A 26,499-nucleotide genomic window follows, 5' to 3' on the forward strand; every position below is an offset into this window, starting at 1 on the left:
AGTTCTTGTATGACCAATGAACTCATTTTCAACTCCCTTACTTAAGTTTGAATATAATATAGCTTGCTTTCTATCCCAAATGCCAGGTGTTACAATCTTTGAAAATTCATTTTTCCTCGGAAGTATTGCATCATAATTGAAAACATTCTTGAAGTCTTCATTGGGTTCAGAGATTTGAAACCTTATACGTAATGGATTTTCTTTCTTTTTAGCGACTTCATTGAATGGTGAGAATACAAAACTGACAGTCATGAGTTCCATCTTCATTTTCATTAAATTCATAATGAAAGTCTATAAGTTGTGGCTGACTACCTTCTTCTTTCAGTTGTGCAAGAAACTCACGTAAAGGCTGTAAAGTTTGTACTTCAATATTGAACTTTTTCTCGAACATCTCATTAAATGAAATCATACATTGCAACAATGTTGTATCGTCTTTAAAGTATTTGTATATGTGAATGTTTTGGGCGCTTAAAGACTGTTCGTCATTTTCTATCTCGACTTGAAGTATAAAGTCAACCTTTCTGAAAGCACGTGTTATATACATAGATGTTATGCCAATGTACTTCTCTTCATTTATGTTCACAATCCAGTCTGTTGGAAACTTAAACGTTACTCTGTTCCCCTTTATTTTGACGTCAGGGTTTTCACTACTGAACGCAACAGATAAAGGTATTTGTCTATACATTTAGTTTGGATAAAAATAAACCATTTACTCTTTCTTTGCTTCAGCTTCTTTAGCTTTTTGTTCTTCCTTTGCTTTTGCTTCTTCTCTAGCTTTTTTCGCCAGCAAACGTGGGTTCTTCTGTCTTCCAGCAGCTAATGCAGCTAGTTGTTTTTCACTAAGTTTTCTCTTTGGTCTCTCTGGCTTTTGTTCTTGTTTTTGTTCCTTCAGTTCGGATAAAATTTGTTCACGAATTTCTTTCTTCAATGCTTCAACATCTATGACCCTTGGGTCGTGGCCGTAGGATTTGACTGAGTCATTTGACTGTAGATAAAAAACTAAATTAAAACTTTAACCGATGTAAAATGAGCTTGTCAAAATCAGAACGAGAGTCTATTATATTAAATGACGCCAGAGGAATACAACATCCTTTCTATTATGTAAGTCAGATAAAGATGTAAAATATACGTAAGAAAAAGAAAGGTTCCATTAGCGAATGCAGAGAGCGACAACATTAAGGTGTATGGCAAGGGTGAAGTCCACGAAGCCCATATAAAACCTTCTGTTCAAACTGAGCCACCAAAAGAACAAGAAGAAAAGAAGCCAGATGTACTTTCAATAACGAACCAAGAGCTTATTGCAAAGTTCGTGAATTTCATTGAAAAACAAACCGAGTCAAAGAATCCTGACCCGCCAGTGAAAGAAGTTGAGACAAAAGAGAATGTACAGTTCATTGAAAATGTCAAGAAACAACTTCCACCACGAATGCCAAGAAGAAGAGTGAGAATAATGAAGTAAATAGATATTTTTATCTGAAGTAAATACATGCAGAACGAACAGCTAAACGAATTTACTCCAGCAGAGCATATTCATCAGATTCGCTCATATTTCGATATCATAGACAATGCAGTTCAAATTGGTGACACTAATAGAAAATATTCTGACGCAAAGATTCCATCACAACCTGGAACTGCTAAAGATAACACATGGGTAACATTCAATCTCTCACCTCCTGGTGAAAATATGTTGGACCTTTACAATACATTCATTACGTATAAAATGGAAGGTCAATTTATTGTAGATAAAGAAATTGGTTCAGGTTCCAATAAAACAAACCCACCAGGATTTGTGATTGGTTTCGATGACGCTTTCTATGCAGTTGCTGGATATCAAATCCTTGCAAATGGTCGTATCGTATATTCTCAAGACAACGCAAGAGAAGAAGCATATATAACTTCAAACTCACAAACTACCGAACAAATAAAGAAAGTAGATGTTTTCTCAAAGACTCGACATGAAGATGTATGGAGTCATTCGAACATGCAGAACAGGACAAATTGTTAGTGGTCCAATTACAGCAGGAAAATCATTTGATTTTAAGCTTCGTTTAAGAATTCCTGTTAGAAGATTCCTTCCATTAGAAGCTATTCGATTTATTCCAGCTTTTGCAGGAAACATTCAGCTTAAAGTAAAGTTCAGTAGCGACGCCTTACAATGCACATCTATATCTGTAAATGATATCATTGCTTTCAATCCAACTCTTAAAGTTGCATTTGCTTCAGATTCAAATCCACCGACAAATAAATTTGTTCCATGGAATGAACCATTCACTATGATAACGAGGCAATAGAAGCTAGTGGAACAGTTACTATTACAACTGAACCAGCAACTATTTCGAATAAAGATGGATTTTAATGAATGTTTCATTCATCCAAAGTCATTCTCTTTAGACCCTAACATTTATACAGAACTTGTAGAACATTATACAAACGAGGCTTTATTTTTCCTGTTAAAGTTATGGATTGGATTCCTATGGACGTTCATTCTCAAAGAATACAGATAGTTCAAGTGCAACATTTACAGCAGCTTATACGCCTATTAATGTTAAAAGTATTTGGGCACTATTTAGAAAGAAGACAACTATTATGTTAATTTGAGAACCCTAAGTTTAAATATCTTCAGCTTTCCATGGGAGCTTATGGAAATATGCCTGCAGAACCTGAAAAATCATATGGACCTGTATTTTATGAAATGGTTGCGAACGCTTGCAATACAAACAATGATATGATAGGATTTAATGAAGATGTTATGAGGTCATTGGTGGATGATGGTAGTGTGGAACATAAATGGGATAGCTATGACAACACACATTTCTTATGTGGTTTTCCAACAGAAGTGGACTTTTGCTTCCAGCAAGGTCAAACATCTACTGCTCCAATAACATACAAATTGTCTGTTAAAGGACCTATTGAACTAGCAACTGAAAATGTACCAAAGCCACTTATTGGATTATGAGGATTGTTGCTTTGCCAATTACAAGTAAGACAGCAGGCATACCAATAATAAGATTGACGACTATAACTTAGCACGGACGACAGTGAGGAATAAAGGATGAACGTTTATTTTAAAGCTTATAAATGAGTTCTTCATCAAGCTCTCGTGAACCTTCACCATCTGTGAAACAAACTTTACCAAACGATTATGGAGCACCTATTGAATATTTCTTACGAGCTGCACAATGGCAAAGAGCAGTCTCACCAAGGTTAGGTGTTCCACCAGCTCCTGTCAAAAATAGCATTTGGTCAAGTCCTTATATAAGATATGGTCTCCCACTAGGTTTGCTAGCTACAGCAGGAGCAGTTATGATGTTGAAAAGAAATAAAGCAAATGTTGTATAATAATACTGAAGTAGCTGAATTGAACAAACTCCGACACCATCGCCAAACAACGTCAAAACAACGCCTTCACAACAACACCTTCAATGACTCCTGAACCTATGAAAGTACAAACTCCTGTTCAAAAGTCAACTCCAAAACCGACTCCAACATTTAAACCAGAACCTACTCCTCAAATAAATCGTAAAACTCCTGCGTTTCCTTACTGAAAAAATAACAATGTTATTTTATTAATATAAATTTTTATTTGATTGAAATGACGACTAAAGTCACTGAAGCAATGAAACAAAATTTTGGTAGAATACATTAAATCAGGAGCGGTTCCAGAAGGTTTTTACGTTCATACTATGAAGGATGGTAGAGTTCAGTTTAGAAAGATAAAGCAACCATTAGATAGAGAAGGTATATTAAGGAAGATTAAACTTCATGAGACCAACATTGCTGAACTTAAGAAGAAGTTAGAAGAGTTGGAGAAAGGAAGAGAGTTATAAAGCAATGAGAACGTTTATGTTATGAGAAATTTTAACATTAGTTTTATTTTTACTGAAAATTTTTATTTGGATGTAATGACGAAAACTATTGAGATAACAAACTACAACGGTCATGAGTTCAAGAATTTGTTCTTCGTTCCTCGTGAAAATACATTCTATCAGATACGAGGGAGAAAGGGTAAAGTTAGTTTGAGCGTTTATGAAGGAATGAAGAATGGAAAGTTTATACAAGCATACGATACAAACGGTAAACGTGTTTCATTAGCTTTGTCAAAACTTACTAACATTCATTTTGACAGTGACTTTGACCTATATGAAGAAGAAAGTGAGTCAGAAGATTATGAGCTGTTATGTGAAGCACAGCAATGGGAGGAGTTGCAATACTTTTGTAAGTGAGAACGTTTATTTTTACATTAATGAAGTCGTTTGTGAAAACGTTAGTGAAGTGAAGTGGTTGGCGGCTTTGTAAATATTTAATGTTAAGTTAGTGTTGTCGTTTGTGTTGTAAAATATACGTTAATGGTTTTGTAAAGTGTCAAAACCGCTAAGTTGTGTACGGAGGCGCGCAGTGCCACAGTACACAAGATATGTATACTAACTACATCCGCATCATTGAAACACCAGGAACTACAAGAGTTGAGTTTAAGTATAAATATTCGAATGAATATACAAAACTTTCAACAGAATATAAACTTTGTTTGAAATATGTTTTAGTAAATTAAAACAGTCAGGACCTTCGGTCTTGGCGCTTTGCGCCGTCAGTCAAAAAATTTCAAGTTAGCAATTTGTAATATCTATCCAAAACTTCTTCAACAGTATCGAACTCATCTTCATAATGCAAACCTAATCTTATTGACTTGGTGCAGTTTTCACTAACACAATATTTTTCTGTTCTCTTGACTGACATAACTAACTCATTTGTTTCATCAAACAGCAACAACCAAAGTTCATGCCCTAATACATAACATTCATACTTTATATTTTTAGCTCTGAGTTCTCTGTAAGCTGTTGCATTTAATATTTTCTAAAAAGTCAACTTCAACAGTCATTCGCACTGGTGCCTTCAGTTCTACAGGCTCTCCTTGAAAGTCAACAAGTCTGAATTGCATGTCTTTCAAATTATGAGGACTAATGCGAACCCATTTACCTAAATGAGTTGCTATGACAGGAACGTTTGGAATGAACATTGAATTGACTGCATAACAGAAAGACTTATATTCTACTGAACCTTTACTATTAACTCCTGAAATACCTGTGACATTAGCTATTTTTGACTCAATGTACAAACAATTACCATAACATACGTATGGAACAGATTTCATCTCAATCGTTTTGTCAACACTTTTCAAAGGAAATGTCATATGGTATGCACCCAAAAGAAGTTGTACTCTATGACTCATTCTTGGTATCTTAAACTCTTTCTCGCTGCTGAACTTCAATGTTCCCTCAGAAGAGAGTTCGACATCTATGTTGTCAATAGTTTCTTCATTTATGAGAGTATCTATGACTCCAGCAATTTTATCTATTCTATACCCAGCTCTATTAGGAAATGTTATAACACTTCTTTTGTCATCTATTTCAATCTCTATGAAATCTGTTTCATCTGTTATGACAAAAGTTGCGATAGTATTGAAGTCAACAACTCTGAAAGCAAGCGCTTCATTCTGAAGACCTAAGTTTGTTTGTAGCTTTACTGTCCCGTATTCGTTTGGGTCTGTACTTTGCAAATAGAACAACATTTTATTCTCATTAAAATATGACTATTGCTGCATATGCGTATGAAACAAATGAAGCAAGAAGAGCACATGAACTAGTAAACGAAAACTCAACTTTAACCATTGAAGGCAATGATTTAGTCATTGACGATGGAAAAACTAAAAAAGTCATTGATTTCGATACTTTTAACACTTATGACCCATTCATTACAACAAGCAAGGTTCCCATCATAAATGATGGAACGGTGCAATATATAAATTCTACAGTAGATGCCTCATTAGTGAAAGTATTAAATGTTCTCATTGAATTGTTAAAGAGCTTTCGATTTGACGACAACATTAAATGCCTAAAGAATTTAGTCATGAATGAGAAACAAATTCTCGGCGTTGCTGGTAGCAGTAATGATGTACACCTTATGACATTAGAATATTATAACGAACATAAAGATGAACTGAAAGGAGAGAAGGGTGACACCGGACCTCAAGGACCACAAGGAATACAAGGAATACAAGGAATACAAGGACCTCAAGGCGAAAACGGTTTGAATGGTGAAGATGGAAAGGCTGTAAAGTTTGTACTTCAATGTTGAACTTTTTCTCGAACATCTCATTAAATGAAATCATACATTGTTGCAATGTTGTATCGTCTTTAAAGTATTTGTATATGTGAATGTTTTGGGCGCTTAAAGACTGTTCGTCATTTTCTATCTCGACTTGAAGTATAAAGTCAACCTTTCTGAAAGCACGTGTTATATACATATTTGTTATGCCAATGTACTTCTCTTCATTTATGTTCACAATCCAGTCTGTTGGAAACTTAAACGTTACTCTGTTCCCCTTTATTTTGACGTCAGGGTTTTCACTACTGAACGCAACAGATAAAGGTATTTGTCTATACATTTAATTCGGATAAAAATAAACCATTTACTCTTTCTTTGCTTCAGCTTCTTCTCTAGCTTTTGCTTCAGCTTCTTCTCTAGCTTTCTTCGCCAGTAGTCTTGGGTTCTTTTGTCTTCCAGCAGCTAATGCAGCAAGTTGTTTTTCACTAAGTTTTCTCTTTGGTCTCTCTGGCTTTTGTTCTTGTTTTTGTTCCTTCAGTTTGGATAAAATTTGCTCACGAATTTCTTTCTTCAATGCTTCAACATCTATGACCCCTTGGGTCTTGTCCGTAGGGCTTCTCTGAGTCATTTGACTGCAGATAAAAAACAAAATTAAAACTTTAACCGATGTAAAATGAGCTTGTCAAAATCAGAGCGAGAGTCTATTATATTAAATGACGCAAGAGGAATACAACATCCTTTCTATTACGTAAGTCAGAGTAAAGATGGTAAAATATACGTAAGAAAAAGAAAGGTTCCATTAGCGAATGCAGAAAGCGACAACGTTAAGGTGTATGGCAAGGGTGAAGTCCACGAAGCCCATATAAAACCTTCTGTTCAAACTGAGCCACCAAAAGAACAAGAAGAAAAGAAGCCAGATGTACTTTCAATAACGAACCAAGAGCTTATTGCAAAGTTCGTGAATTTCATTGAAAAACAAACCGAGTCAAAGAATCCTGACCCGCCAGTGAAAGAAGTTGAGACAAAAGAGAATGTACAGTTCATTGAAAATGTCAAGAAACAACTTCCACCACGAATGCCAAGAAGAAGAGTGAGAATAATGAAGTAAATAGATATTTTTATCTGAAGTAAATACATGCAGAACGAACAGCTAAACGAATTTACTCCAGCAGAGCATATTCATCAGATTCGCTCATATTTCGATATCATAGACAATGCAGTTCAAATTGGTGACACTAATAGAAAATATTCTGACGCAAAGATTCCATCACAACCTGGAACTGCTAAAGATAACACATGGGTAACATTCAATCTCTCACCTCCTGGTGAAAATATGTTGGACCTTTACAATACATTCATTACGTATAAAATGGAAGGTCAATTTATTGTAGATAAAGAAATTGGTTCAGGTTCCAATAAAACAAACCCACCAGGATTTTGGATTGGTTTCGATGACGCTTTCTATGCAGTTGCTGGATATCAAATCCTTGCAAATGGTCGTATCGTATATTCTCAAGACAACGCAAGAGAAGAAGCATATATAACTTCAAACTCACAAACTACCGAACAAATAAAGAAAGTAGATGTTTTCTCAAAGACTCGACATGAAGATGTATGGAGTCATTCGGGAACATGCAGAACAGGACAAATTGTTAGTGGTCCAATTACAGCAGGAAAGTCATTTGATTTTAAGCTTCGTTTAAGAATTCCTGTTAGAAGATTCCTTCCATTAGAAGCTATTCGATTTATTCCAGCTTTTGCAGGAAACATTCAGCTTAAAGTAAAGTTCAGTAGCGACGCCTTACAATGCACATCTATATCTGTAAATGATATCATTGCTTTCAATCCAACTCTTAAAGTTGCATTTGCTTCAGATTCAAATCCACCGACAAATAAATTTGTTCCATGGAATGAACCATTCACTATGATAACGAAGGCAATAGAAGCTAGTGGAACAGTTACTATTACAACTGTAACCCAGCAACTATTTCGAATAAAGATGGATTTTAATGAATGTTTCATTCATCCAAAATCATTCTCTTTAGACCCTAACATTTATACAGAACTTGTAGAACATTATACAAACGAGGCTTTATGTTTTCCTGTTAAAGTTATGGATTGGATTCCTATGGACGGTTCATTCTCAAAGAATACAGATAGTTCAAGTGCAACATTTACAGCAGCTTATACGCCTATTAATGTTAAAAGTATTTGGGCACTATTTAGAAAGAAAGACAACTATTATGTTAATTTTGAGAACCCTAAGTTTAAATATCTTCAGCTTTCCATGGGAGCTTATGGAAATATGCCTGCAGAACCTGAAAAATCATATGGACCTGTATTTTATGAAATGGTTGCGAACGCTTGCAATACAAACAATGATATGATTGGATTTAATGAAGATGTTATGAGGTCATTGGTGGATGATGGTAGTGTGGAACATAAATGGGATAGCTATGACAACACACATTTCTTATGTGGTTTTCCAACAGAAGTGGACTTTTGCTTCCAGCAAGGTCAAACATCTACTGCTCCAATAACATACAAATTGTCTGTTAAAGGACCTATTGAACTAGCAACTGAAAATGTACCAAAGCCACTTATTGGATTTATGAGGGATTGTTGCTTTGCCATTCAGGTGCGTGCTAATGGCATCCCCATAATAAGATTAGATGACTATAACTTAGCTACGGACGACAGTGAGGAATAAAGGATGAACGTTTATTTTTAAAGCTTATAAATGAGTTCTTCATCAAGCTCTCGTGAACCTTCACCATCTATGAATCAAACTTTACCAAACGATTATGGAGCACCTATTGAATATTTCTTACGAGCTGCACAATGGCAAAGAGCAGTCTCACCAAGGTTAGGTGTTCCACCAGCTCCTGTCAAAAATAGCATTTGGTCAAGTCCTTATATAAGATATGGTCTCCCACTAGGTTTGCTAGCTACAGCAGGAGCAGTTATGATGTTGAAAAGAAATAAAGCAAATGTTGTAAATAATACTGAAGTAGCTGAAGTTAAACAAACTCCAACACCTTCACAAGCAAAACCTTCAATGACTCCTGAACCTATGGAAGTACAAACTCCTGTTCAAAAGTCAACTCCTAAACCGACTCCAACATTTAAACCAGAACCTACTCCTCAAATAAATCGTAAAACTCCTGCGTTTCCTTACTGAAAAAATAACGTTATTTTTATTTTATTTGAACATTTTATTTAGAGTAAAATGACGACTAAAGTCACTGAAGCAATGAAACAAAAGTTTTTGGTAGAATACATTAAATCAGGAACTATTCCAGAAGGTTTTTACGTTCATACTATGAAGGATGGTAGAGTTCAGTTTAGAAAGATAAAGCAACCGTTAGATAGAGAAGGTATATTAAGGAAGATTAAACTTCATGAGGACAACATTGCTGAACTTAGGAAGAAGTTAGAAGAGTTGGAGAAAGCAGACGACAGTGAGGAATAAAATATTTCATTAGTTTTATTTTTACTGAAAATTTTTATTTGGATGTAATGACGAAAACTATTGAGATAACAAACTACAACGGTCATGAGTTCAAGAATTTGTTCTTCGTTCCTCGTGAAAATACATTCTATCAGATACGAGGGAGAAAGGGTAAAGTTAGTTTGAGCGTTTATGACTACAAGCATAATGGAAAGTTTATACAAGCATATGATACAAACGGTAAGCGTGTTTCATTAGCTTTGTCAAAACTTACTAACATTTATTTTGACAGTGATTTTGACCTATATGAAGAAGAAAGTGAGTCAGAAGATTATGAGCTGTTATGTGAAGCACAGCAATGGGAGGAGTTGCAATACTTTTGTAAGTGAGAACGTTTATTTTTACATTAGTGAGGTGAAGTGGTTGGCGGCTTTGTAAATATTTAAGGTTAAGTTAGTGTTGTCGTTTGTGTTGTAAAATATACGTTAACGGTTTCGTAAAGTGTCAAATTCACATATAATGGGTAAGGAGGCGCGCAGTGCCTCCGTACCCATGATATGTATACTAACTCTCGATGCTGTCACAAAAAGAGTTCTTGCATGCGTGAACATCAACCATATTGGTGGAAACAGACAGCATGCTCAGTATTCCGGAGCTTCCAACAATATGGAAAGTGCTGGAACTCGAATCATCTTGAAGCAATTAAAGAAATACAATATCTTGAAAGATGTTAAAGAGATTATTAAAGACCGAGATAACAAAAGTGTCTCTGTCTTTAAAGAATTTGGCGTCTCTCATCTTGAAAGATTCGATCCAGGTCATGTATCAAAAAATATCTCAAAAGATTTTACAAAGTTCTCAGCTTCTCATAAGACAGTTGAAGTTTTCAACGACAAGACTCAGAAGATTGAAAAAATAGAGAGACCTTTCTGGGGTCTGAATGCAAGCCTAAGTATGTGGCTTTGGTCATGTTTTGCCGAAGAAAATATTGACAAACGTCCGAAAATGTGGGAGAATTGTGTCTACCATTACGTAGGCAATCATTCTTTTTGCGAACCGCACAATTACAAATGCTTTGAATGGCAAAAAGGTGTCAATTTGATCCAACTTCAATTCATGCTCTATGACTGGGTTCACAAATGGACACCCATAGTTTCCAAAGTTTCTTCCATTGGATCTACCTGCATGAATGAAGCGTTTAACTCCAAAATTGCATGCTATTTGGACAAATCAAGAGCCTGGAAGAACATTAACATTAGAGTTAACGTTGCAATCTTAGAATGGAATGATCCAGAGCATTTTCTCGGAGATATACAAAAAGCATTACATCTTCCCCCACTTCCAGAAGATTGTGTCAAATCATTTGAAGAGAATTGTTACTCCAAAATGATATTGAAACAAAAAACTGTTACAAAAGGTTCTAAAAAACAGAACAAATACAAAAAATCCATTCAGAGTGTACCAGGAGGAGATTATCAAGTTTTCAAGTCCGAATGGGAATCAGAAGACGAAGACATTGATGACTTTGATTAACGAAAATTACATTTTATTTATTGTTTTTGTTTTTAATTAAATTATTATTATGCTCATTTTCTTATTTTGATTTTTTCTCATTATGATATAAATAATTTATTAATGCATTTATCCAATAATTATGCTATGATATTTTTATGCCTTATTTCATTTCTCTTATATTTGATAATCTGGTAAAATATAGTTCAGACTATAATCATTTTAGATTATTGATATATTTATATAGGTTAGAATAAAATTAGTTTCATTTTCTACTTTTATTTTGAATTAATAATTTATAATATCAAATATTATGGCGTAACCTCTCCTTTAAAATATAGATATATATAGGCCTATAGAGTTTATTGGCACTCTCAAAACTCTAGAATTTTGAGTTTACTATACCCTTAAGATGCCGGTTTCGTTACACATGTCTCTGAAATATCCGTCATCTTCATACTGTTTAATAAATCCATCAAGCGCTGAATCATTTGCACTCATTTGGGTATGACTAAATAAAATTTGACATGAAAATTGAGTCAAGATTTCACATTTATCAAATTAGAATCAATAACATATTAACACATGAACATCTAATTTGTGTGATTCTTTCAATTTTTCAATGGCGCTCTTTATTTGTTCAATTTTGACTTATTTCCCCCTTGAAATTCATTGAATGAAACCTCGGGCATTATATTTTCTTAACGAATATAGTACATTCTACGCATATAATGAAGACTAAACCACGAAAATGCAATTATTCAATATATTTCTGATAGGAAATCAAAAAGCTTTAATGTAATTTATATTCGAACATCGTTGATTTGATATTTTATTCAACACAAAATAAATTTAATTTTCATCTACTTCTTCTTCCTCGTAAATTTCCTCTTCTTCCTCTTCTTCTTCCTCATCTTCTGCATCCTCTTCATCTGTTGCTGTTGCAGTGACCTCTACAAACTTCATCGCGTTGTCATTTCCAGTGTTGGAGACTTCAACAAATTCCGCTGATTTCGGATTTGCTGTAATTAACTCTGTAACGCTTGTGAATCCTCCCGGAACCTGGGCATGGCCTGTTGTGGATGTTTTATGACGGGAAGAAATGGAATAGCCAGAACCAGAATTTGTGTTTGTTCCAGTTCCTGTTTTAGTTCCGGTCCCAGTACCTGTATGAGTTCCGGTGTTTGTGTCAGATTGTGTTGCAGTATATGAGTTTGTAGCAGAATCTTTTTCAGATTTGACCGAGCGAGATTTGCTTGAGGCCTTGGATGGTGTAAGAGAAGTTTCTGGAGGCATTGCATATAATGGACCTTCTTCAAGTCCGCTTTGCGGAGCCTTATGATCAAATAATCCGAGATCTCTTTCTCTTGTTGCATCTTCTAAGCCAGGAGGTGGAGGAAGTGGATGAGTGTACATAACATTACGTCTGCGCTTCGGATAAATCTTTTCACGGCTAAGATAAACGTATCTTCTGAGTTCTTCTTCTTTCTTTGGATCATAAGGTTCTTCTTCTGGTTGAACTGCTGCATCAGCAAGTCCAACTTTAATATCACGGCGGCGAGGAACTGAAATATAGTCAGGGAAAAGCTCTTTTGCTGGAATTGGAACTCCGAAGTCATCTGTAGCTGTATCAACAGTTGTAGAATCCTTAGTGTCGATCATAGACATCTCTTCTGCCATTGTTGTAGTTATTGTAACGTCTCTATATTTCGAAAATTCTGATGGTCCAGCTGGTTCTTCGAATCCGAGTGCGGTAAAAGTTTGATCTTCCGGAACATTCTGTTGCGGATTTAATTTCAACAATTCAAGAGCTCTCTTTTTGACTGCCCATTTATGATGTTCTCTATCATAGCCTTTATGATGATGGTGTGGGTGCTCACGCTCTTGCTGAGTAAATGTTGAAGTTGATTCTGTTGTCATTGTTGGAAAATTGGTTAATTCTGATTGTGTGACTGGATAAATTTCTTCATGAGTTGCTGTAGATTCAGGAAAGACGTCAGTTCCAGCAACAGCTCCATCTTTATGTTTTACAATGCGATGTTTCTTACTTTGTTCATTATTTGAATGTTGATGTTTGTGTGGGAGATAATTTCCGTTTTCATCACGCTTTCTGCAAACTTTTACACGAATTCTTGTTGTTGATCCAGTAGCAGAAGCCGTTTCGGAAGCGTTGTTTTGGCTAGTATAACTGGAATAAGTCTGTGTAGTTCCAAAAGTTGTATATGATGGATATGTATACTCGTTTGATGATTTAGTATTTGACCGAGAATGGTGAGAATGATGTGATTTGGAACTCATAAATGCTTATTAGTTATTTTTCGGTTATAATTCAATTTTTTTTTTCAAGTCTAAACGTTATTTTTGCGTTTACTTTTTTTTTACAATTGTATTGACAGCAGAAAGAAGTCATCAGACCTATGGATTGAAAAATCAGTTTCGTGATTAAAATTCTGATATCTATTGATTTCTCTACATTCAGATTTGAGATTCTTCCTTGCAGAGACTATCATAAAGATGCTTAGTTATATTCATAATATATGATCCAAATATATATCAATGTATGTGATAATCCTCATATTAATTAACATTTTCGATAGTTTGCTAATACATCCACGTAATAATGTTTAAATCATTCATACATAAGACTCTACAAATTTTCAAACAATTTTTCTTAAAAATCACTCTAATACTTCATTTCAATTCAGATCTTTACCAAAATTAGGTATTTATGGGCGTGTATTCATTTTTTATTCAAAACTCAGACCATAATTTTAATTTATTATATTTTAATTTGATTTGGTTATGTTCTGTTGCAGTGAAAGAAGAAATTCTGATGTTTCTTTACCATTATCTCACTCGGCTCTATGAAGAGATGTTTTCACATTTTTTACATTTCATCGATATTTGTGCCATGCAAAATAAGATATTCGGTAATTTCTTTATTATTTTTGACTGTTGAAAAATAAAGAGCGGTTTCTCCGTCATTAGTTTTTTGATTAATATTTGCACCATGTGAAATAAGATATTCAGTCATTACTTTAGAATTAAAAATTGCTGCATCATGAAGAGCGGTTTTCCCTTCTCTATCCTTTTCATCGATATTTGCGCCATACGAAAGAAGAAGTTCGGTTGTTTCTTTACTATCATTTATTGTTGCAATATGGAGGGCTCTTTTTCCATTTTCATCTTGCTCATCTATATTTGCTCTATGCGAAAGAAGAAGTTCAGCTGTTTCTTTACTATTATTCCTTGCCGCATAATGAAGAGCGGTTTTTCCAAAATTATCTTTTTCATTGATATTTATACCATGTGAAATAAGAAGTTCTGCTATTTCTTTATTATTATTCCTTGCCGCATAATGAAGAGCGGCTTTCCCATATTTATCTTTTTCAGTGATATTTATACCATGTGAAATAAGATATTCGGCAATTTCTTTATTATATCTTTCTGTTGCAAAATGAAGAGCGGTTTTTTATATTGATCTTTTTGATTAATATTTGCACCATGTGAAATAAGATATTCGGCAGTTTCTTTACTATTGTTATATGCCGCACAATGGAGAGCAGTTCTTCCATCATAAAAACATGTATTGATGCTTAAACCACATGAAAGGAAAAATTCGCAAAGGGATGGAATATTAAACATTGATGAATAAGCAAAGCATTTGTTAATATCATTAGTTTGATCGAAAAAAACCAAAAATGCAGCAAGATTATTATATTTTCCGCAATCATAGATTGAAATACGTAATTCGAACTCATTCATCAAGAATGCAACAAAATCAATGTTATGCGAAATAATCGCAAATTCCATGCATTCATAATCTGGTTTCTGATATTTCAAACACTCACTCATGATCTCCTGATTTCTTCCTAAAAATGAAAGAATTAGACACCATTGAGTTATTTCTGATTTAAATTTAGTTCTTAAAAACTTAAAACAATCAACTGCTCCATGATAACAACAAAATTCAAGTAATGTATATCCAGGATGTGGATATAAACTGCATTTAAGTATTCGATTTTCATTAAATCCTTCTTTTTCTGTGAATGCGATGAATCTTTTTAGATCATCATACATAATGGCTCTGTAAATTGTATTTTCTGTATGAATATCAGGGTTTTCAAATTGAATTTTTTCGAAATCAACAGACTTGTTTAATTTAATTCCATATTTTTTGAAAAACAAGAAGCTTGAGATAGGTATAACATTGTTGACCTCCTTGACTTGATATTCATCAGATATGAGTTTGGCAAGATATAAATATGAATTTGCATAGCGATTATTATAGGGAATTATCTCCAAAATATCTTTTATTATATTTGTGGGAAGAGATTTCTTTGAATCAATAAATTCTGTCTTGATCTTGTTGTAAATTAAGTTTAATTCTTCTTCTTTTTCCGTTTTCAGGTTATACAATGCATGATATGAGTCAATGTAGTATTTGCATATACTTAGCAATTTGATGTATTCCTTTGCATGGCTGTCTTGATTAGACATTAAAAAATTTACCACCATTTTTACACTTTTTGTATTCAATTTTTTTGTATAGAAAATAATCCTATGTTGTAAAATTTTTACATTTGCCATGTTAAGCTACGAATGATTGCATGCGATACACGAGAATAGTATGCCACATTTTAATATCTTTGCATTTTCGTGTATTGCATGCATTCTTTGGTAGGTTCGCATCTGGTGAATTTTTTACTAGATATAAGGATCCTGTGATAGTTGCTCTTTCACAAGCATATATTATTCTATTTTAAAGAGATTGTGATATTTTGTATTCTGCGACCTTTAAAGAGATTAATCTCTAACTTTGAAGGGGTTGAAACAATTTTAGGCGGTTTTTGTCGAGATGCCGAAGTACAGAAAGGTTTAAACTCACAAATTATATATCATACTTATAACCAGATTAATAGAACTAATCAAACTTGATGAAATAATGAACTTTAAAAATTAAATTGTAAACTATTCAAATTTTCAATACGGGATGAAATTCAGAAGTTTATACCATATGATCCAAATTGTGGCTTTTCCCTTGGCCCAGAAGAGGGCACAATTACCTAAATCATAATCTCCTAAGAGTTTTGTAGGAAACATCTATATTACCTCAAACGTAGATGTAACCTTATTGAAGAAAATTTCAGAGAATATTCCAGTCATCAATACAATTTTATAAAAATGAATGAACCTGCAGCTTTTGCTGCTTGCAGGCCATTTTATTACCTAATTTGCAGCGCAGAACTTGTCTATCTAATAATTGCTTTATTAAATGTCTTCATTCTAGGCCAATCTATGTTATATATAATTTCATTTTTTGATACTGTCGAAATTCCGTATATTGCAACTCCACAGCTACAAATAGGGCAAACCCCAATCCCGACACCTATTCCTAGGCCATATGGTGACGATGATGCAAAGAAATTAAAACAAATCAAGAAAAACTTCAGAACGATTTATTTCGAATATCTCAAAAAGGCAGAATTGCATGATTACTTACTGGTAGACTTTCCATACCAATCAGATTTTTATAATTTATCATTAACTTTATTAGAGTCATTACCTACGCTTGCAATCATGGGATTTACGAAGGAAATCAACAGAAGAATTAAGAAATTGAATTTCTCCCAGATATATATGCCAAAAACGTTCTCAAGATCAGATTTTGTTGGACAAGTCATTTCTCCGCTTATATCCCTATATGACTTAACATCAGCAACTGAATCAACATCACTTTTGTCAAAAATTTTTAAAACATTTTCATATTTACCAAAAAATTTTGACGTTAGTGACAAAATGGTCGCAGATTTCCAAGGAATCTCAGCATTTTCAGACGATCCATACCTAGAATCGCATTTAATTGGTTCAATTCAACTCGAATATCTTGGATTTCATAAATTTTTCAGAGATCATCAAATTTACGATTGTATGTTAAGCCCTTTTATCACATTCTTCGGAGGAAAGACCAAAGGACTTATCTGCGATCTTGCACTGATCAAAGACAAGAAACTTTTTGAAGATTCTTTTTCTTTGTCACAATACGGCCGTAGTTACTTAGATTACTTCATAAAAACCGATATAATAACAAACCATTCATCCCCACAATTAAATGCCCGTTTTGGACATTATTACGATGAAATGAAGAATTTAAGTTTAATTCATGACGGATTTTTCCTTAGAATGAGGAATGGAACAATAATTGATGAAGTTCTAATGGATGAAGCCTTTATTCCTGCAGCAGAAATGCTCCACAGCGAGAAAAATCGAAAAAGAGCTGATGAAATATTAAATTCGTATTTATCGATCAGAAAAACCAACAAATTTGGTTTATTCCCAAGATCAGTGTCTGTTAAGAACGGTATGAAGATATTAGACGGAACAGTTGTGTTTCCAACAAGATTATTTGAAAGTTTGTTTATTTTGTACAGAAAAACTCATGATAAGAAGTATAGAGACATTGCATGGGATATACATACTAACTACACCAAGCAATTCTATACTGCAACTGGTTTTACGAATTTGAAATTATCTGAAGACGGAAACAACATAATGAAGGAAGGAGGAGTTGTAGATCCGAAGATTTTAGGTGCATACTACACATATTTGTACCTTTTGTTCTCTGATTCAACAGAATTACCGTTGGAAGATTGGACTTTCACTTGGAATGGCCATCCACTAAGAAATGTTAGGAGTATTAGGTATTTCGACTTCAGATTAACACCTAGAGATGATTTCTTCTTTTTAAGATAGAAAAAATTAGTAAAATTATTTGTTGTTTGTTTTTTATAAAATCTTAACATATTTAGAATATATAACTCTTCATAAGAAAGTTATCTTATCATATTTGGAATCCAAAATCTTAAGTCCATTTAAAAATTCATTCAATTCTCGATATCCTGATTGAGGATCTATATCATGCAATAGTACAAAAAATCATAGAGGCAATAAGTAAAGGATAAATGATATGCAAATTCAAATTATGTCGATATTTCTTTTATTTCTAGTGAAATATCCCCAAAAAACAAGCAAATTTAATGAAATTTGTCGTTTAATGTGCAAACAAAGCTAAATCTACTCATTTTTATTCATTTCTATAGTTAACGCCGAAGGTAACTGATGTAAAATTTTTGTCAAAAATGAGTGAGAGTCCGTTAGACGCCCTTAGAACCATATCTGATGGATCAAATTATATTATGGCTCTTAGTAGCATCCACAGGAACATTAAGCCAGATGAAATTGAAGAGTTTTTCAACATTGTTTTTGGACACCTTCAAGATAGTGTTGCAGAAGACATTGGAATGCGCACACTTCAAACAATAGCTCGCGTTCTTCAATTAAAGTCATTCCGCGAAGTTTTCATCGAAAAACAATATATTCATGCACTTCCATACAACCAAAAGAACTTAAATGATGGTGTTCTTGATGTTCTCTATGTTCTTGTTACCCATGCTCCACAAGCTTTCGATCAGGAAGCAGCTGATGGCTTTGCACGTGCAATTGTCCGTAATCCAAGGAAATCACTGATCATATTATCAATTTATGCTACATACTTCGACCAACTCGAGAACCCATGGCCACTTCTCGATGACTTAATTCAAGGCCAGCGTAGATTCTCAGTAGACGCCTGCGCCAAGGAATACTGCTTACTTCTTGCATATCTTGTTACAGAACACCTTGGCTTCCGCCGTGGCCGTTCTAAACAAGCTTTCGACTGCGTTGCCCAAAATCTCGAATCTGATAGCGAAGAAGTCGTTATTGCTGCATACAGTGCACTCGCTTCCATCGTATCTGTTGAACAGAACGTTATCATACCATTCCGCGAAGTTCGTTCTCATCTTGCTTATCGTTATCCAGATCAAGATGTCCATCCATTCCAAGATGCCGTTTTAGACTTCCTTCTTGTTGCTCCTCTCAACTGGGATGATCTTGCTAACCCCAAGTTCCTTTCCACCCTTCTTGAACTCGCAAAAACTGAAGCAAAGGCTTCTTTAGTTCTTTGCCGCCTTGCAGAGGATGTAAAGGTCGCACAAGCTCTCGTTGACAGCCCAAGATGGCTAAAGAGAGAGCTCCCAACATCAAAGGATACTTTGAGGCTTTTCTTAGTTGTTTTCAAGCATTTGCCAATGCGTCCAATTATTGCTCGCAAAGAAGAGTTCATTTCATTCTTAAGACGTGTAAATGCATACGCTGATGAGCCAGACCACTCTCTTCTCTGCACAATTATTCGTAGAATCAATCTTGACAAGGAATTAGTTTCACAACTTTCCAAATCAGGTTTCATTGCAGAATATCTCGGTAACGCTGATGACTTCAAGACAGATAACGCCGCTTACAGTGCAATTTTGTTTACAGATACAATCTGCAAAGATTTCTATACAAAAGAGTTAATTCCTATGTGCGAAACCGTATGCCAAATCATACAAAGTGGCGGTGACAACCAGCCTGCTGCCATCAAACTCGCTACAGATATGTGCAGACATGCGAAATGCGTCAGAAAGTTCCAGGAGCTTAAGCTTAACACATATCTTAAGAACAGGATCTCTAAGATGAAAAACAGAGGACACATAAGAAAACTTATTGGCCTCATCGAAGGCTTGGAAGAATAAATTTAATCGTTTATTTACATGCTTTTGCTTTTTTGAAGTATACGATTTGAAAGCTTGTAGTCTCACAACTTTACTCTTAATCGTATTGGCTAGTTTGTGAAAATTTTTGACGAAACAACTAATGAAGGTATTTACAACAACGAGGGATAATCAGCTCATAGATATTAGTAGCATGTCTATACGCATTTGGTATTGCAATATAAGTTATAACGAATAAAATAGAGCAACGAATACACGAAAAGTGGGCGGAGGTTTTTGTGATATGGAAAAATGTTCGTTGCTCAATTATCTCACTATTGGATGGACTTTTATCGAGCGAAATTTTGGCTGTAAAGACAATTCTGATATTGGTAACATGGTGATAAGAACAAATAGTCAGTTTGCATGGTTTATGATGAGATAATTTCGATTTAAAAAAAAATATAAAAATTGATTTTAATGAGCGATTATATTTGAATATGCTCTCCTAATTTGAAGGAACTGGTTAAATCATGAATTGATCATGAATAATTTTTTTTCAAAATAACAATTATAATTTCATATTCATTATAAGTTGAAAATATATCATAAAGACTTTATGAATGATAAATTCCTAAAAAACAAGTTAGTTTGTTTCTGAAAATAATAATAATAATAAAAACCAATTTAGACACAATAATTTTTGGCGGGATAATTGAGATGTTACGATTGAATTAAAAAAAAAGCGGTAATACATTTTTACAATGATGAAGAGGCTGGCAACCTCTGAGTCAAAGCACTTGTTAATGCAATGATGAAGAGGCTGGCAACCTCTGAGTCAAAGCACTTGTTAATGCAATGATGAAGAGGTTGGCAACCTCTAAGTCAAAGCACTTGTTAATGCAATGATGAAGAGGTTGGCAACCTCTAAGTCAAAGCACTTGTTAATGCAATGATGAAGAGGCTGGCAACCTCTGAGTCAAAGCACTTGTTAATGCAATGATGAAGAGGTTGGCAACCTCTAAGTCAAAGCACTTGTTAATGCAATGATGAAGAGGTTGGCAACCTCTAAGTCAAAGCACTTGTTAATGCAATGATGAAGAGGTTGGCAACCTCTAAGTCAAAGCACTTGTTAATGCAATGATGAAGAGGTTGGCAACATCTGAGTTAAAATACTTTTCCCAGTGTGGGAGTAATTTGAAAAAAAAAATTTAGTTCATATATTGAAAAAAACAAAAGTAAAAATTAAAGTTTATAGGTTGTGTTTTGATGAGCTAATTGTTAAGATATTGTAGTTCTAAAGAAAAATTTGAGGTGTGAGGAAGTTTTGACAGGCAAAGTGCAATATTGATAGGTGATTGCACTTTGCCTGTCACATACATCTCGACAGAGGCAACATTCGATATGAAAGTTTCCTCTGTCGAGAAACTTCCTCACACCTCAAGAGATGCGAGGAACTTTTGACAGGCAAAGTGCAATATTGATAGGTGATTGCATTTTGCCTCTCCAAACTCTCAAATATGCTTCTCACCATACATCAAACGGGCAAATTTCTCCTTAAATTTCTCTTTATTTGAAAGGTTTTCAACAAAGCTATACCTTAAAAATCTGTGCTTGTTATATCTGATCATTTGTGTGTTAGGGGAGGTAAATTTATTCCACTAGAGCAAATTTTTTCCGAGGTTTCTCATCGAATGAGAAACCTCGGAACAACTCTTCAATAGTGTAATGAATTTGTGGTATTTGTCCTGCAAACAGCGAGAGAACTTGTCTGTAATTCGTTTATGATGAAGTTATCTGGATGTCTCTCAGATGAGGAAGGAAGTCCAGAAAACTTCACCATAAGTTAATACTTGTGTATTTCTATGACTCTCTTCACGTCAGAGAATGTAAATTTACTCGAATAGGGCAAAGTTCTGCTCAAGTTTCTCATTTGATGAGAAACCTCGGAAGAACTTTGCCCTAAGGTAATGTATATGTGATTGTTGGCCCGCAGAGAAACAAGGAATCTGTTTGTATTTCGTTTATGGTGAAGTTCTCGGATGTTCTCTCAAATTATATGGAAAATCAAGATAACTTCACCATAATTTGTTGTAGTTGTGATTCTCTGGCTCTTTGCCGGCCAGAAAACTAGAAAATAGTTTATAGTGGGAGTATGCTCGATGAATACCTACTCACTAAAAATATACGTTATTTTTTGTTTTCCTATGGGAAAATAGTTTTGATTTTTATACTATCGTATGCTTTGTTATTGCATGAATTGTCTATTTTCTTAATAAAAACTCATTTTTCCGTGTGATTCTGAATCAATGCATTCCAAAAAAGCGTTTTCCGCCTTTGAAACGTGAAAACACACATTGCATGAAGAATCAGAGAAGATTTTCTATCTTTCAATTTTTTAGACTTATTGAAATTTGATAATAACTCCAAATTAAGCTGATAAACTCATAGAGCACATAAAATAACACATGCCTATCATATTTGAATTTTCTAAAAATCTCCAAAAAAATCGCGTTTTAAAAATTTCGTAGTTAAAAAGTAAATTTTTCACGATAAAAAAACTATAATTGGTTTTTTTTGGAATTCTTCGAGTTAGAAAATCTTCTCTGATTCTTCATGCAATGTGTGTTTTCACGTTTCAAAGGCGGAAAACGCTTTTTTGGAATGCATTGATTCAGAATCACACGGAAAAATGAGTTTTTATTAAGAAAATAGACAATTCATGCAATAACAAAGCATACGATAGTATAAAAATCAAAACTATTTTCCCATAGGAAAACAAAAAATAACGTATATTTTTAGTGAGTAGGTATTCATCGAGCATACTCCCACTATAAACTATTTTCTAGTTTTCTGGCCGGCAAAGAGCCAGAGAATCACAACTACAACAAATTATGGTGAAGTTCTCTTGATTTTCCATATAATTTGAGAGAACATCCGAGAACTTCACCATAAACGAAATACAAACAGATTCCTTGTTTCTCTGCGGGCCAACAATCACATATACATTACCTTAGGGCAAAGTTCTTCCGAGGTTTCTCATCAAATGAGAAACTTGAGCAGAACTTTGCCCTATTCGAGTAAATTTACATTCTCTGACGTGAAGAGAGTCATAGAAATACACAAGTATTAACTTATGGTGAAGTTTTCTGGACTTCCTTCCTCATCTGAGAGACATCCAGATAACTTCATCATAAACGAATTACAGACAAGTTCTCTCGCTGTTTGCAGGACAAATACCACAAATTCATTACACTATTGAAGAGTTGTTCCGAGGTTTCTCATCGAATGAGAAACTTCGGAAAAAATTTGCTCTAGTGGAATAAATTTACCTCCCCTAACACACAAATGATCAGATATAACAAGCACAGATTTTTAAGGTATAGCTTTGTTGAAAACCTTTCAACGAATGAGAAAGTTAGGAAAAACTCTACCTTATAAGATCAACTATAGAATTCATAGCTCTTTGAATACTAGGAAACATTAATGCAGTAGTTTAAGGCAAAGTTTTTCCGAGATCTACGAAGGATAGAGAGATCTCGGAAGAACTTTGCTCTGCACAAGTAATTTCAGAATCTATGGTCCTCTAAGGACCAGAGGACGGTAATGTAAAAGAATGATGTCAATAGCAGATAAATAATAGCCTTAGAAGTTCAATACGTGCACAGTTTGACTACATTGCCCTAGTAGTTAGACTGTACAGGTATTGTACTTCTGGCCTAAAAAATCCTCATTGAAGACAATAGGTAGAAACTCAAATTGTTGATAAATATCCCAAAATATCATAAGAGAGCCCATTATTGTTACCTGGCTCCTTCCTGGCTTTCAAAGTCTGTAAACGAGAAGTCTTGGCTCTTGTGGTAATTGCTTCCAAGAGGTTTACTCAATTCGAGTAAAACTATAAACCCTGTAACTGACATGTACTTCCTTGAATGGGCATTAAAAGTAATTTAACCTAACGAATAGTAACATGACCACTATTTTGATGACTAAGAAATGTAATTCATCAAATTGGCAGTTCGATGAATGATACCATGCAATCAACAACTGGTTTGTTACAATTTGGCTTGATTCATCAAATTGGCGGTTTGATGAACCGAATATTGTAATCCAGACTAGGTCAGTTACAATTTGGCTTGATTCATCAAATTGGCGGTTTGATGAACCGAATATTGTAATCCAGACTAGGTCAGTTGCTTGTTGGTCATAGATAATAATGACACCTTTCAGTTTTTGTTAAACATCTCAATTATCCCGCCAAAAATTATTGGGTCTAAATTGGTTTTTATTATTATTATTTTCAGAAACAAACTAACTTGTTTTTTAGGAATTTATCATTCATAAAGTCTTTATGATATATTTTCAACTTATAATGAATATGAAATTATAATTGTTATTTTGAAAAAAAATTATTCATGATCAATTCATGATTTAACCAGTTCCTTCAAATTAGGAGAGCATATTCAAATATAATCGCTCATTAAAATCAATTTTTATATTTTTTTTTAAATCGAAATTATCTCATCATAAACCATGCAAACTGACTATTTGTTCTTATCACCATGTTACCAATATCAGAATTGTCTTTACAGCCAAAATTTCGCTCGATAAAAGTCCATCCAATAGTGAGATAATTGAGCAACGAACATTTTTCCATATCACAAAAAATCTCCCCCTAAAAGTGACATGAATAAATTGATAAAATTTGTATCCTCTCAATTTTTAATCTCAAATCAAAAAACTGTCAAGTACTGTATTTTAGAGAACATTTATTTCGGCATGATTTATCATAATTAACTTTTTTGGATAACAAAACGAAAAACTTTTTTATCACTTCACCGGATTTACAATTCAGAACAACTATCGTCAATTTTGGTCCAAATTTTAGTGTTTATAAAATGTAATGATGGATAAACGCAAAATAATTTTCAAAAGAAAAACGATGAAGGTTGGCAAAATCACTTTTCATACAGATGACCAAACATCAGGTATGCATGATCGGCTCCGGCAACATGGGTTCCGCCATGGCAAAAATCATCGGCTCCAACGTTGCTAACATGCCAGAGTTCGACCCAATCGTTAAAATGTACACATATCCAGAAAAGCTCGATGATGGCAGCAATATCGTCGATTCTATCAACGAGTTCCATGAGAACAAGAAATACCTCCCAGGAGTTCCTCTTCCACACAACGTTCTTGCTGTTGGTGACGTTAAGGAATCCTGCAAGGGCTGTGACTACATTGTCATTGTTACACCACACCAGTTCCTTCCAGGCCTTCTTAAGCAGATGATTGGCCTCATCCCAGAAACAGCAACAGCTATTTCTCTCATCAAGGGCGTTACACTCAAGGACGACTCAATTTCTACAGTTACAGACACAGTTACAGAGATCCTTGGCATCCCATGCGGTGCTCTCATGGGTGCTAACATCGCCAACGACTGTGCTCACGAACAATTCTGCGAATCCACAATCGCCTTCAAGGATCCATCTCTCGGTGAGCTCTGGAAGCCAATCTTCAACACACCAGTCTTCAGAATCAAGGTTATCGATGACCTCGTTCTTCAGCAGCTTTGCGGCACATTCAAGAACATCTACGCTACAGGTGTTGGCTTCCTCGATGGCCTTGGCCTCGGTGAGTCAACAAAGGCCGCTTTCATCCGCATTGGTATGGAAGAAACCTTCAAGTTCGCTAACTGGTACTTCCCAGATTCCGGATGCAAGATGGAGACACTCCTTGAATCCTGCGGTGTCGCAGACTTCATCTGCACATCATACGGTGGCCGCAACCGCAAGTGCGCTGAGGCCTTCGTAAAGACAGGCAAATCTCTCGAAGAACTCGAGAAGGAAATCCTCAACGGCCAGAAGCTCCAGGGTGTTCTCGCTGCTAAGGAAGTCGCTACACTCCTTAAGATCCGTGGAAACTTCAAGGAATATCCACTCCTTGTTACAATCCACATGATTGCTACAAAGCAGATCGAACCAAAAATGATCCTCGAGTACGATGGTGACCACGTTGATCAGTTAAAGGTTGAGTAAGAAAATTAATACAGTTAATCGTTATCTTACAAGATCATGAAGACATTCAAGCGAAATAAATGATAGTTTGGAAGAAATGTTTATTACTTTTTACTGCTGATGCAATTTATATTATTCAAATCTTTCCTATAGCTTTTATAATCAAATTATTTTTTTTTATTACTGAAAGATTTATTTGATAACAGAAGTACTTCAATTTTTCCAAGTCAAAAGTTAGAGCAATTAATTATATACATACAATAATGCAAGGGCGTTGAATTATTATACAATTATCGGATCTATTCTGTTTCCTACAGTCGAAAGAATAATATCAAATATCATTATTTAGTCGTTGCTCAGAAATGGATACTTCTTTTTATCGTTAACTTAGATTTATCAGCATTAGACATAAAATCTTCATTAGTGAAATGATTAAGACCCTAATGGCATGAAAATGGTTTGAAAAACTTTTTGTTGTGGCACCTAAAAAGATTGTATTATTTCAATATAAGAAATTTTTGTAAACTTATTTGTAAATTTTATATTTTCCAAAGAAAAATCGCTTACTGCTCCTTCATGTACTTCTTCATTTGTTGGACGCGAACATAATCGATGTAGTATCTTCTTGGGAAGTCCTTATCATCGATTGGACCGCCTGTAGCGCCAAGAGCGAGGTTAAGGATAAGGAATTGTGGTGCCTTGAATGGATTCATGACTGGTGAGCCTGCTGGGTTAAGAGTTCTAGAAAGTAAGACACAGTTCAATAATTCGTCATCGAGGTAAAGCTTGATAGCTCTCTCATCCCAGTCCATTCTCCAAACGTGCCACTTCTCATTCCAGAATGGATCCT

General features: G+C 34.6%; 10 protein-coding genes and 5 pseudogenes across 15 annotated transcripts, besides 6 other annotated features; 8 read left to right on the forward strand and 7 right to left on the reverse strand.

Annotated features, from left to right (window-relative positions):
• Positions 1-4,409: part of a mobile genetic element that runs on past the window's edge.
• On the reverse strand, positions 710-981 carry TVAGG3_1088150 (annotated as a pseudogene). Its single transcript has one exon. A coding segment is annotated over exon 1 (272 nt).
• TVAGG3_1088160 (uncharacterized protein) lies at positions 3,903-4,223 on the forward strand (the record flags this gene model as incomplete). The annotated part of the gene is made up of 1 exon (XM_001307820.1): positions 3,903-4,223. The coding sequence occupies one exon, from the start codon at positions 3,903-3,905 to the stop codon at positions 4,221-4,223; it is 321 nt and encodes a 106-aa protein (XP_001307821.1).
• A 5-nt stretch (positions 4,410-4,414) lies between the features above and the next one.
• Positions 4,415-10,123: a mobile genetic element.
• Positions 4,803-5,566, reverse strand: TVAGG3_1088180 (annotated as a pseudogene). Its single transcript has one exon. A coding segment is annotated over exon 1 (764 nt).
• On the reverse strand, positions 6,470-6,730 carry TVAGG3_1088190 (annotated as a pseudogene). The gene has a single exon. A coding segment is annotated over exon 1 (261 nt).
• Positions 6,776-7,207, forward strand: TVAGG3_1088200 (annotated as a pseudogene). The gene has a single exon. A coding segment is annotated over exon 1 (432 nt).
• TVAGG3_1088210 (uncharacterized protein) lies at positions 7,472-8,812 on the forward strand (the record flags this gene model as incomplete). The annotated part of the gene is made up of 1 exon (XM_051256942.1): positions 7,472-8,812. One exon carries the CDS (start codon positions 7,472-7,474, stop codon positions 8,810-8,812), a length of 1,341 nt encoding a protein of 446 aa, XP_051075892.1.
• Positions 8,843-9,280, forward strand: TVAGG3_1088220 (annotated as a pseudogene). Its single transcript has one exon. A coding segment is annotated over exon 1 (438 nt).
• Positions 9,332-9,574, forward strand: TVAGG3_1088230 (uncharacterized protein; the record flags this gene model as incomplete). Its single annotated transcript, XM_001307824.1, has 1 exon — positions 9,332-9,574. The coding sequence occupies one exon, from the start codon at positions 9,332-9,334 to the stop codon at positions 9,572-9,574; it is 243 nt and encodes an 80-aa protein (XP_001307825.1).
• Positions 10,112-11,086: a mobile genetic element.
• A 364-nt stretch (positions 11,087-11,450) lies between these two features.
• Positions 11,451-11,472: a mobile genetic element.
• A 395-nt stretch (positions 11,473-11,867) lies between these two features.
• Positions 11,868-13,376, reverse strand: TVAGG3_1088260 (uncharacterized protein; the record flags this gene model as incomplete). The annotated part of the gene is made up of 1 exon (XM_001307827.1): positions 11,918-13,363. The coding sequence occupies one exon, from the start codon at positions 13,361-13,363 to the stop codon at positions 11,918-11,920; it is 1,446 nt and encodes a 481-aa protein (XP_001307828.1).
• A 576-nt stretch (positions 13,377-13,952) lies between these two features.
• Positions 13,953-14,099, reverse strand: TVAGG3_1088270 (Ankyrin repeat family; the record flags this gene model as incomplete). Its single annotated transcript, XM_001307828.1, has 1 exon — positions 13,953-14,099. One exon carries the CDS (start codon positions 14,097-14,099, stop codon positions 13,953-13,955), a length of 147 nt encoding a protein of 48 aa, XP_001307829.1.
• A 365-nt stretch (positions 14,100-14,464) lies between these two features.
• On the reverse strand, positions 14,465-15,565 carry TVAGG3_1088280 (protein of unknown function (DUF3447); the record flags this gene model as incomplete). The annotated part of the gene is made up of 1 exon (XM_001307829.1): positions 14,465-15,565. The coding sequence occupies one exon, from the start codon at positions 15,563-15,565 to the stop codon at positions 14,465-14,467; it is 1,101 nt and encodes a 366-aa protein (XP_001307830.1).
• A 668-nt stretch (positions 15,566-16,233) lies between these two features.
• TVAGG3_1088290 (mannosyl-oligosaccharide 1,2-alpha-mannosidase protein) lies at positions 16,234-17,862 on the forward strand (the record flags this gene model as incomplete). The annotated part of the gene is made up of 1 exon (XM_001307830.1): positions 16,250-17,818. The coding sequence occupies one exon, from the start codon at positions 16,250-16,252 to the stop codon at positions 17,816-17,818; it is 1,569 nt and encodes a 522-aa protein (XP_001307831.1).
• Positions 17,863-18,204: 342 nt separating this feature from the next.
• Positions 18,205-19,674, forward strand: TVAGG3_1088300 (protein kinase protein; the record flags this gene model as incomplete). Its single annotated transcript, XM_001307831.1, has 1 exon — positions 18,205-19,674. One exon carries the CDS (start codon positions 18,205-18,207, stop codon positions 19,672-19,674), a length of 1,470 nt encoding a protein of 489 aa, XP_001307832.1.
• A 244-nt stretch (positions 19,675-19,918) lies between these two features.
• Positions 19,919-20,939: a mobile genetic element.
• A 2,933-nt stretch (positions 20,940-23,872) lies between these two features.
• Positions 23,873-24,299: a mobile genetic element.
• Positions 24,300-24,592: 293 nt separating this feature from the next.
• TVAGG3_1088330 (glycerol-3-phosphate catabolic process) lies at positions 24,593-25,744 on the forward strand (the record flags this gene model as incomplete). The annotated part of the gene is made up of 1 exon (XM_001307832.2): positions 24,606-25,670. The coding sequence occupies one exon, from the start codon at positions 24,606-24,608 to the stop codon at positions 25,668-25,670; it is 1,065 nt and encodes a 354-aa protein (XP_001307833.1).
• Positions 25,745-26,212: 468 nt separating this feature from the next.
• Positions 26,213-26,461, reverse strand: TVAGG3_1088340 (glycosyl hydrolases family 43; the record flags this gene model as incomplete). Its single annotated transcript, XM_001307833.1, has 1 exon — positions 26,213-26,461. The coding sequence occupies one exon, from the start codon at positions 26,459-26,461 to the stop codon at positions 26,213-26,215; it is 249 nt and encodes an 82-aa protein (XP_001307834.1).
• Between the last annotated feature and the right edge of the window lie 38 nt (positions 26,462-26,499).

Source organism: Trichomonas vaginalis (assembly GCF_026262505.1).
Source record: "Trichomonas vaginalis G3 chromosome Unknown ctg_172, whole genome shotgun sequence".
Taxonomy (NCBI): Eukaryota; Parabasalia; order Trichomonadida; family Trichomonadidae; genus Trichomonas; species Trichomonas vaginalis.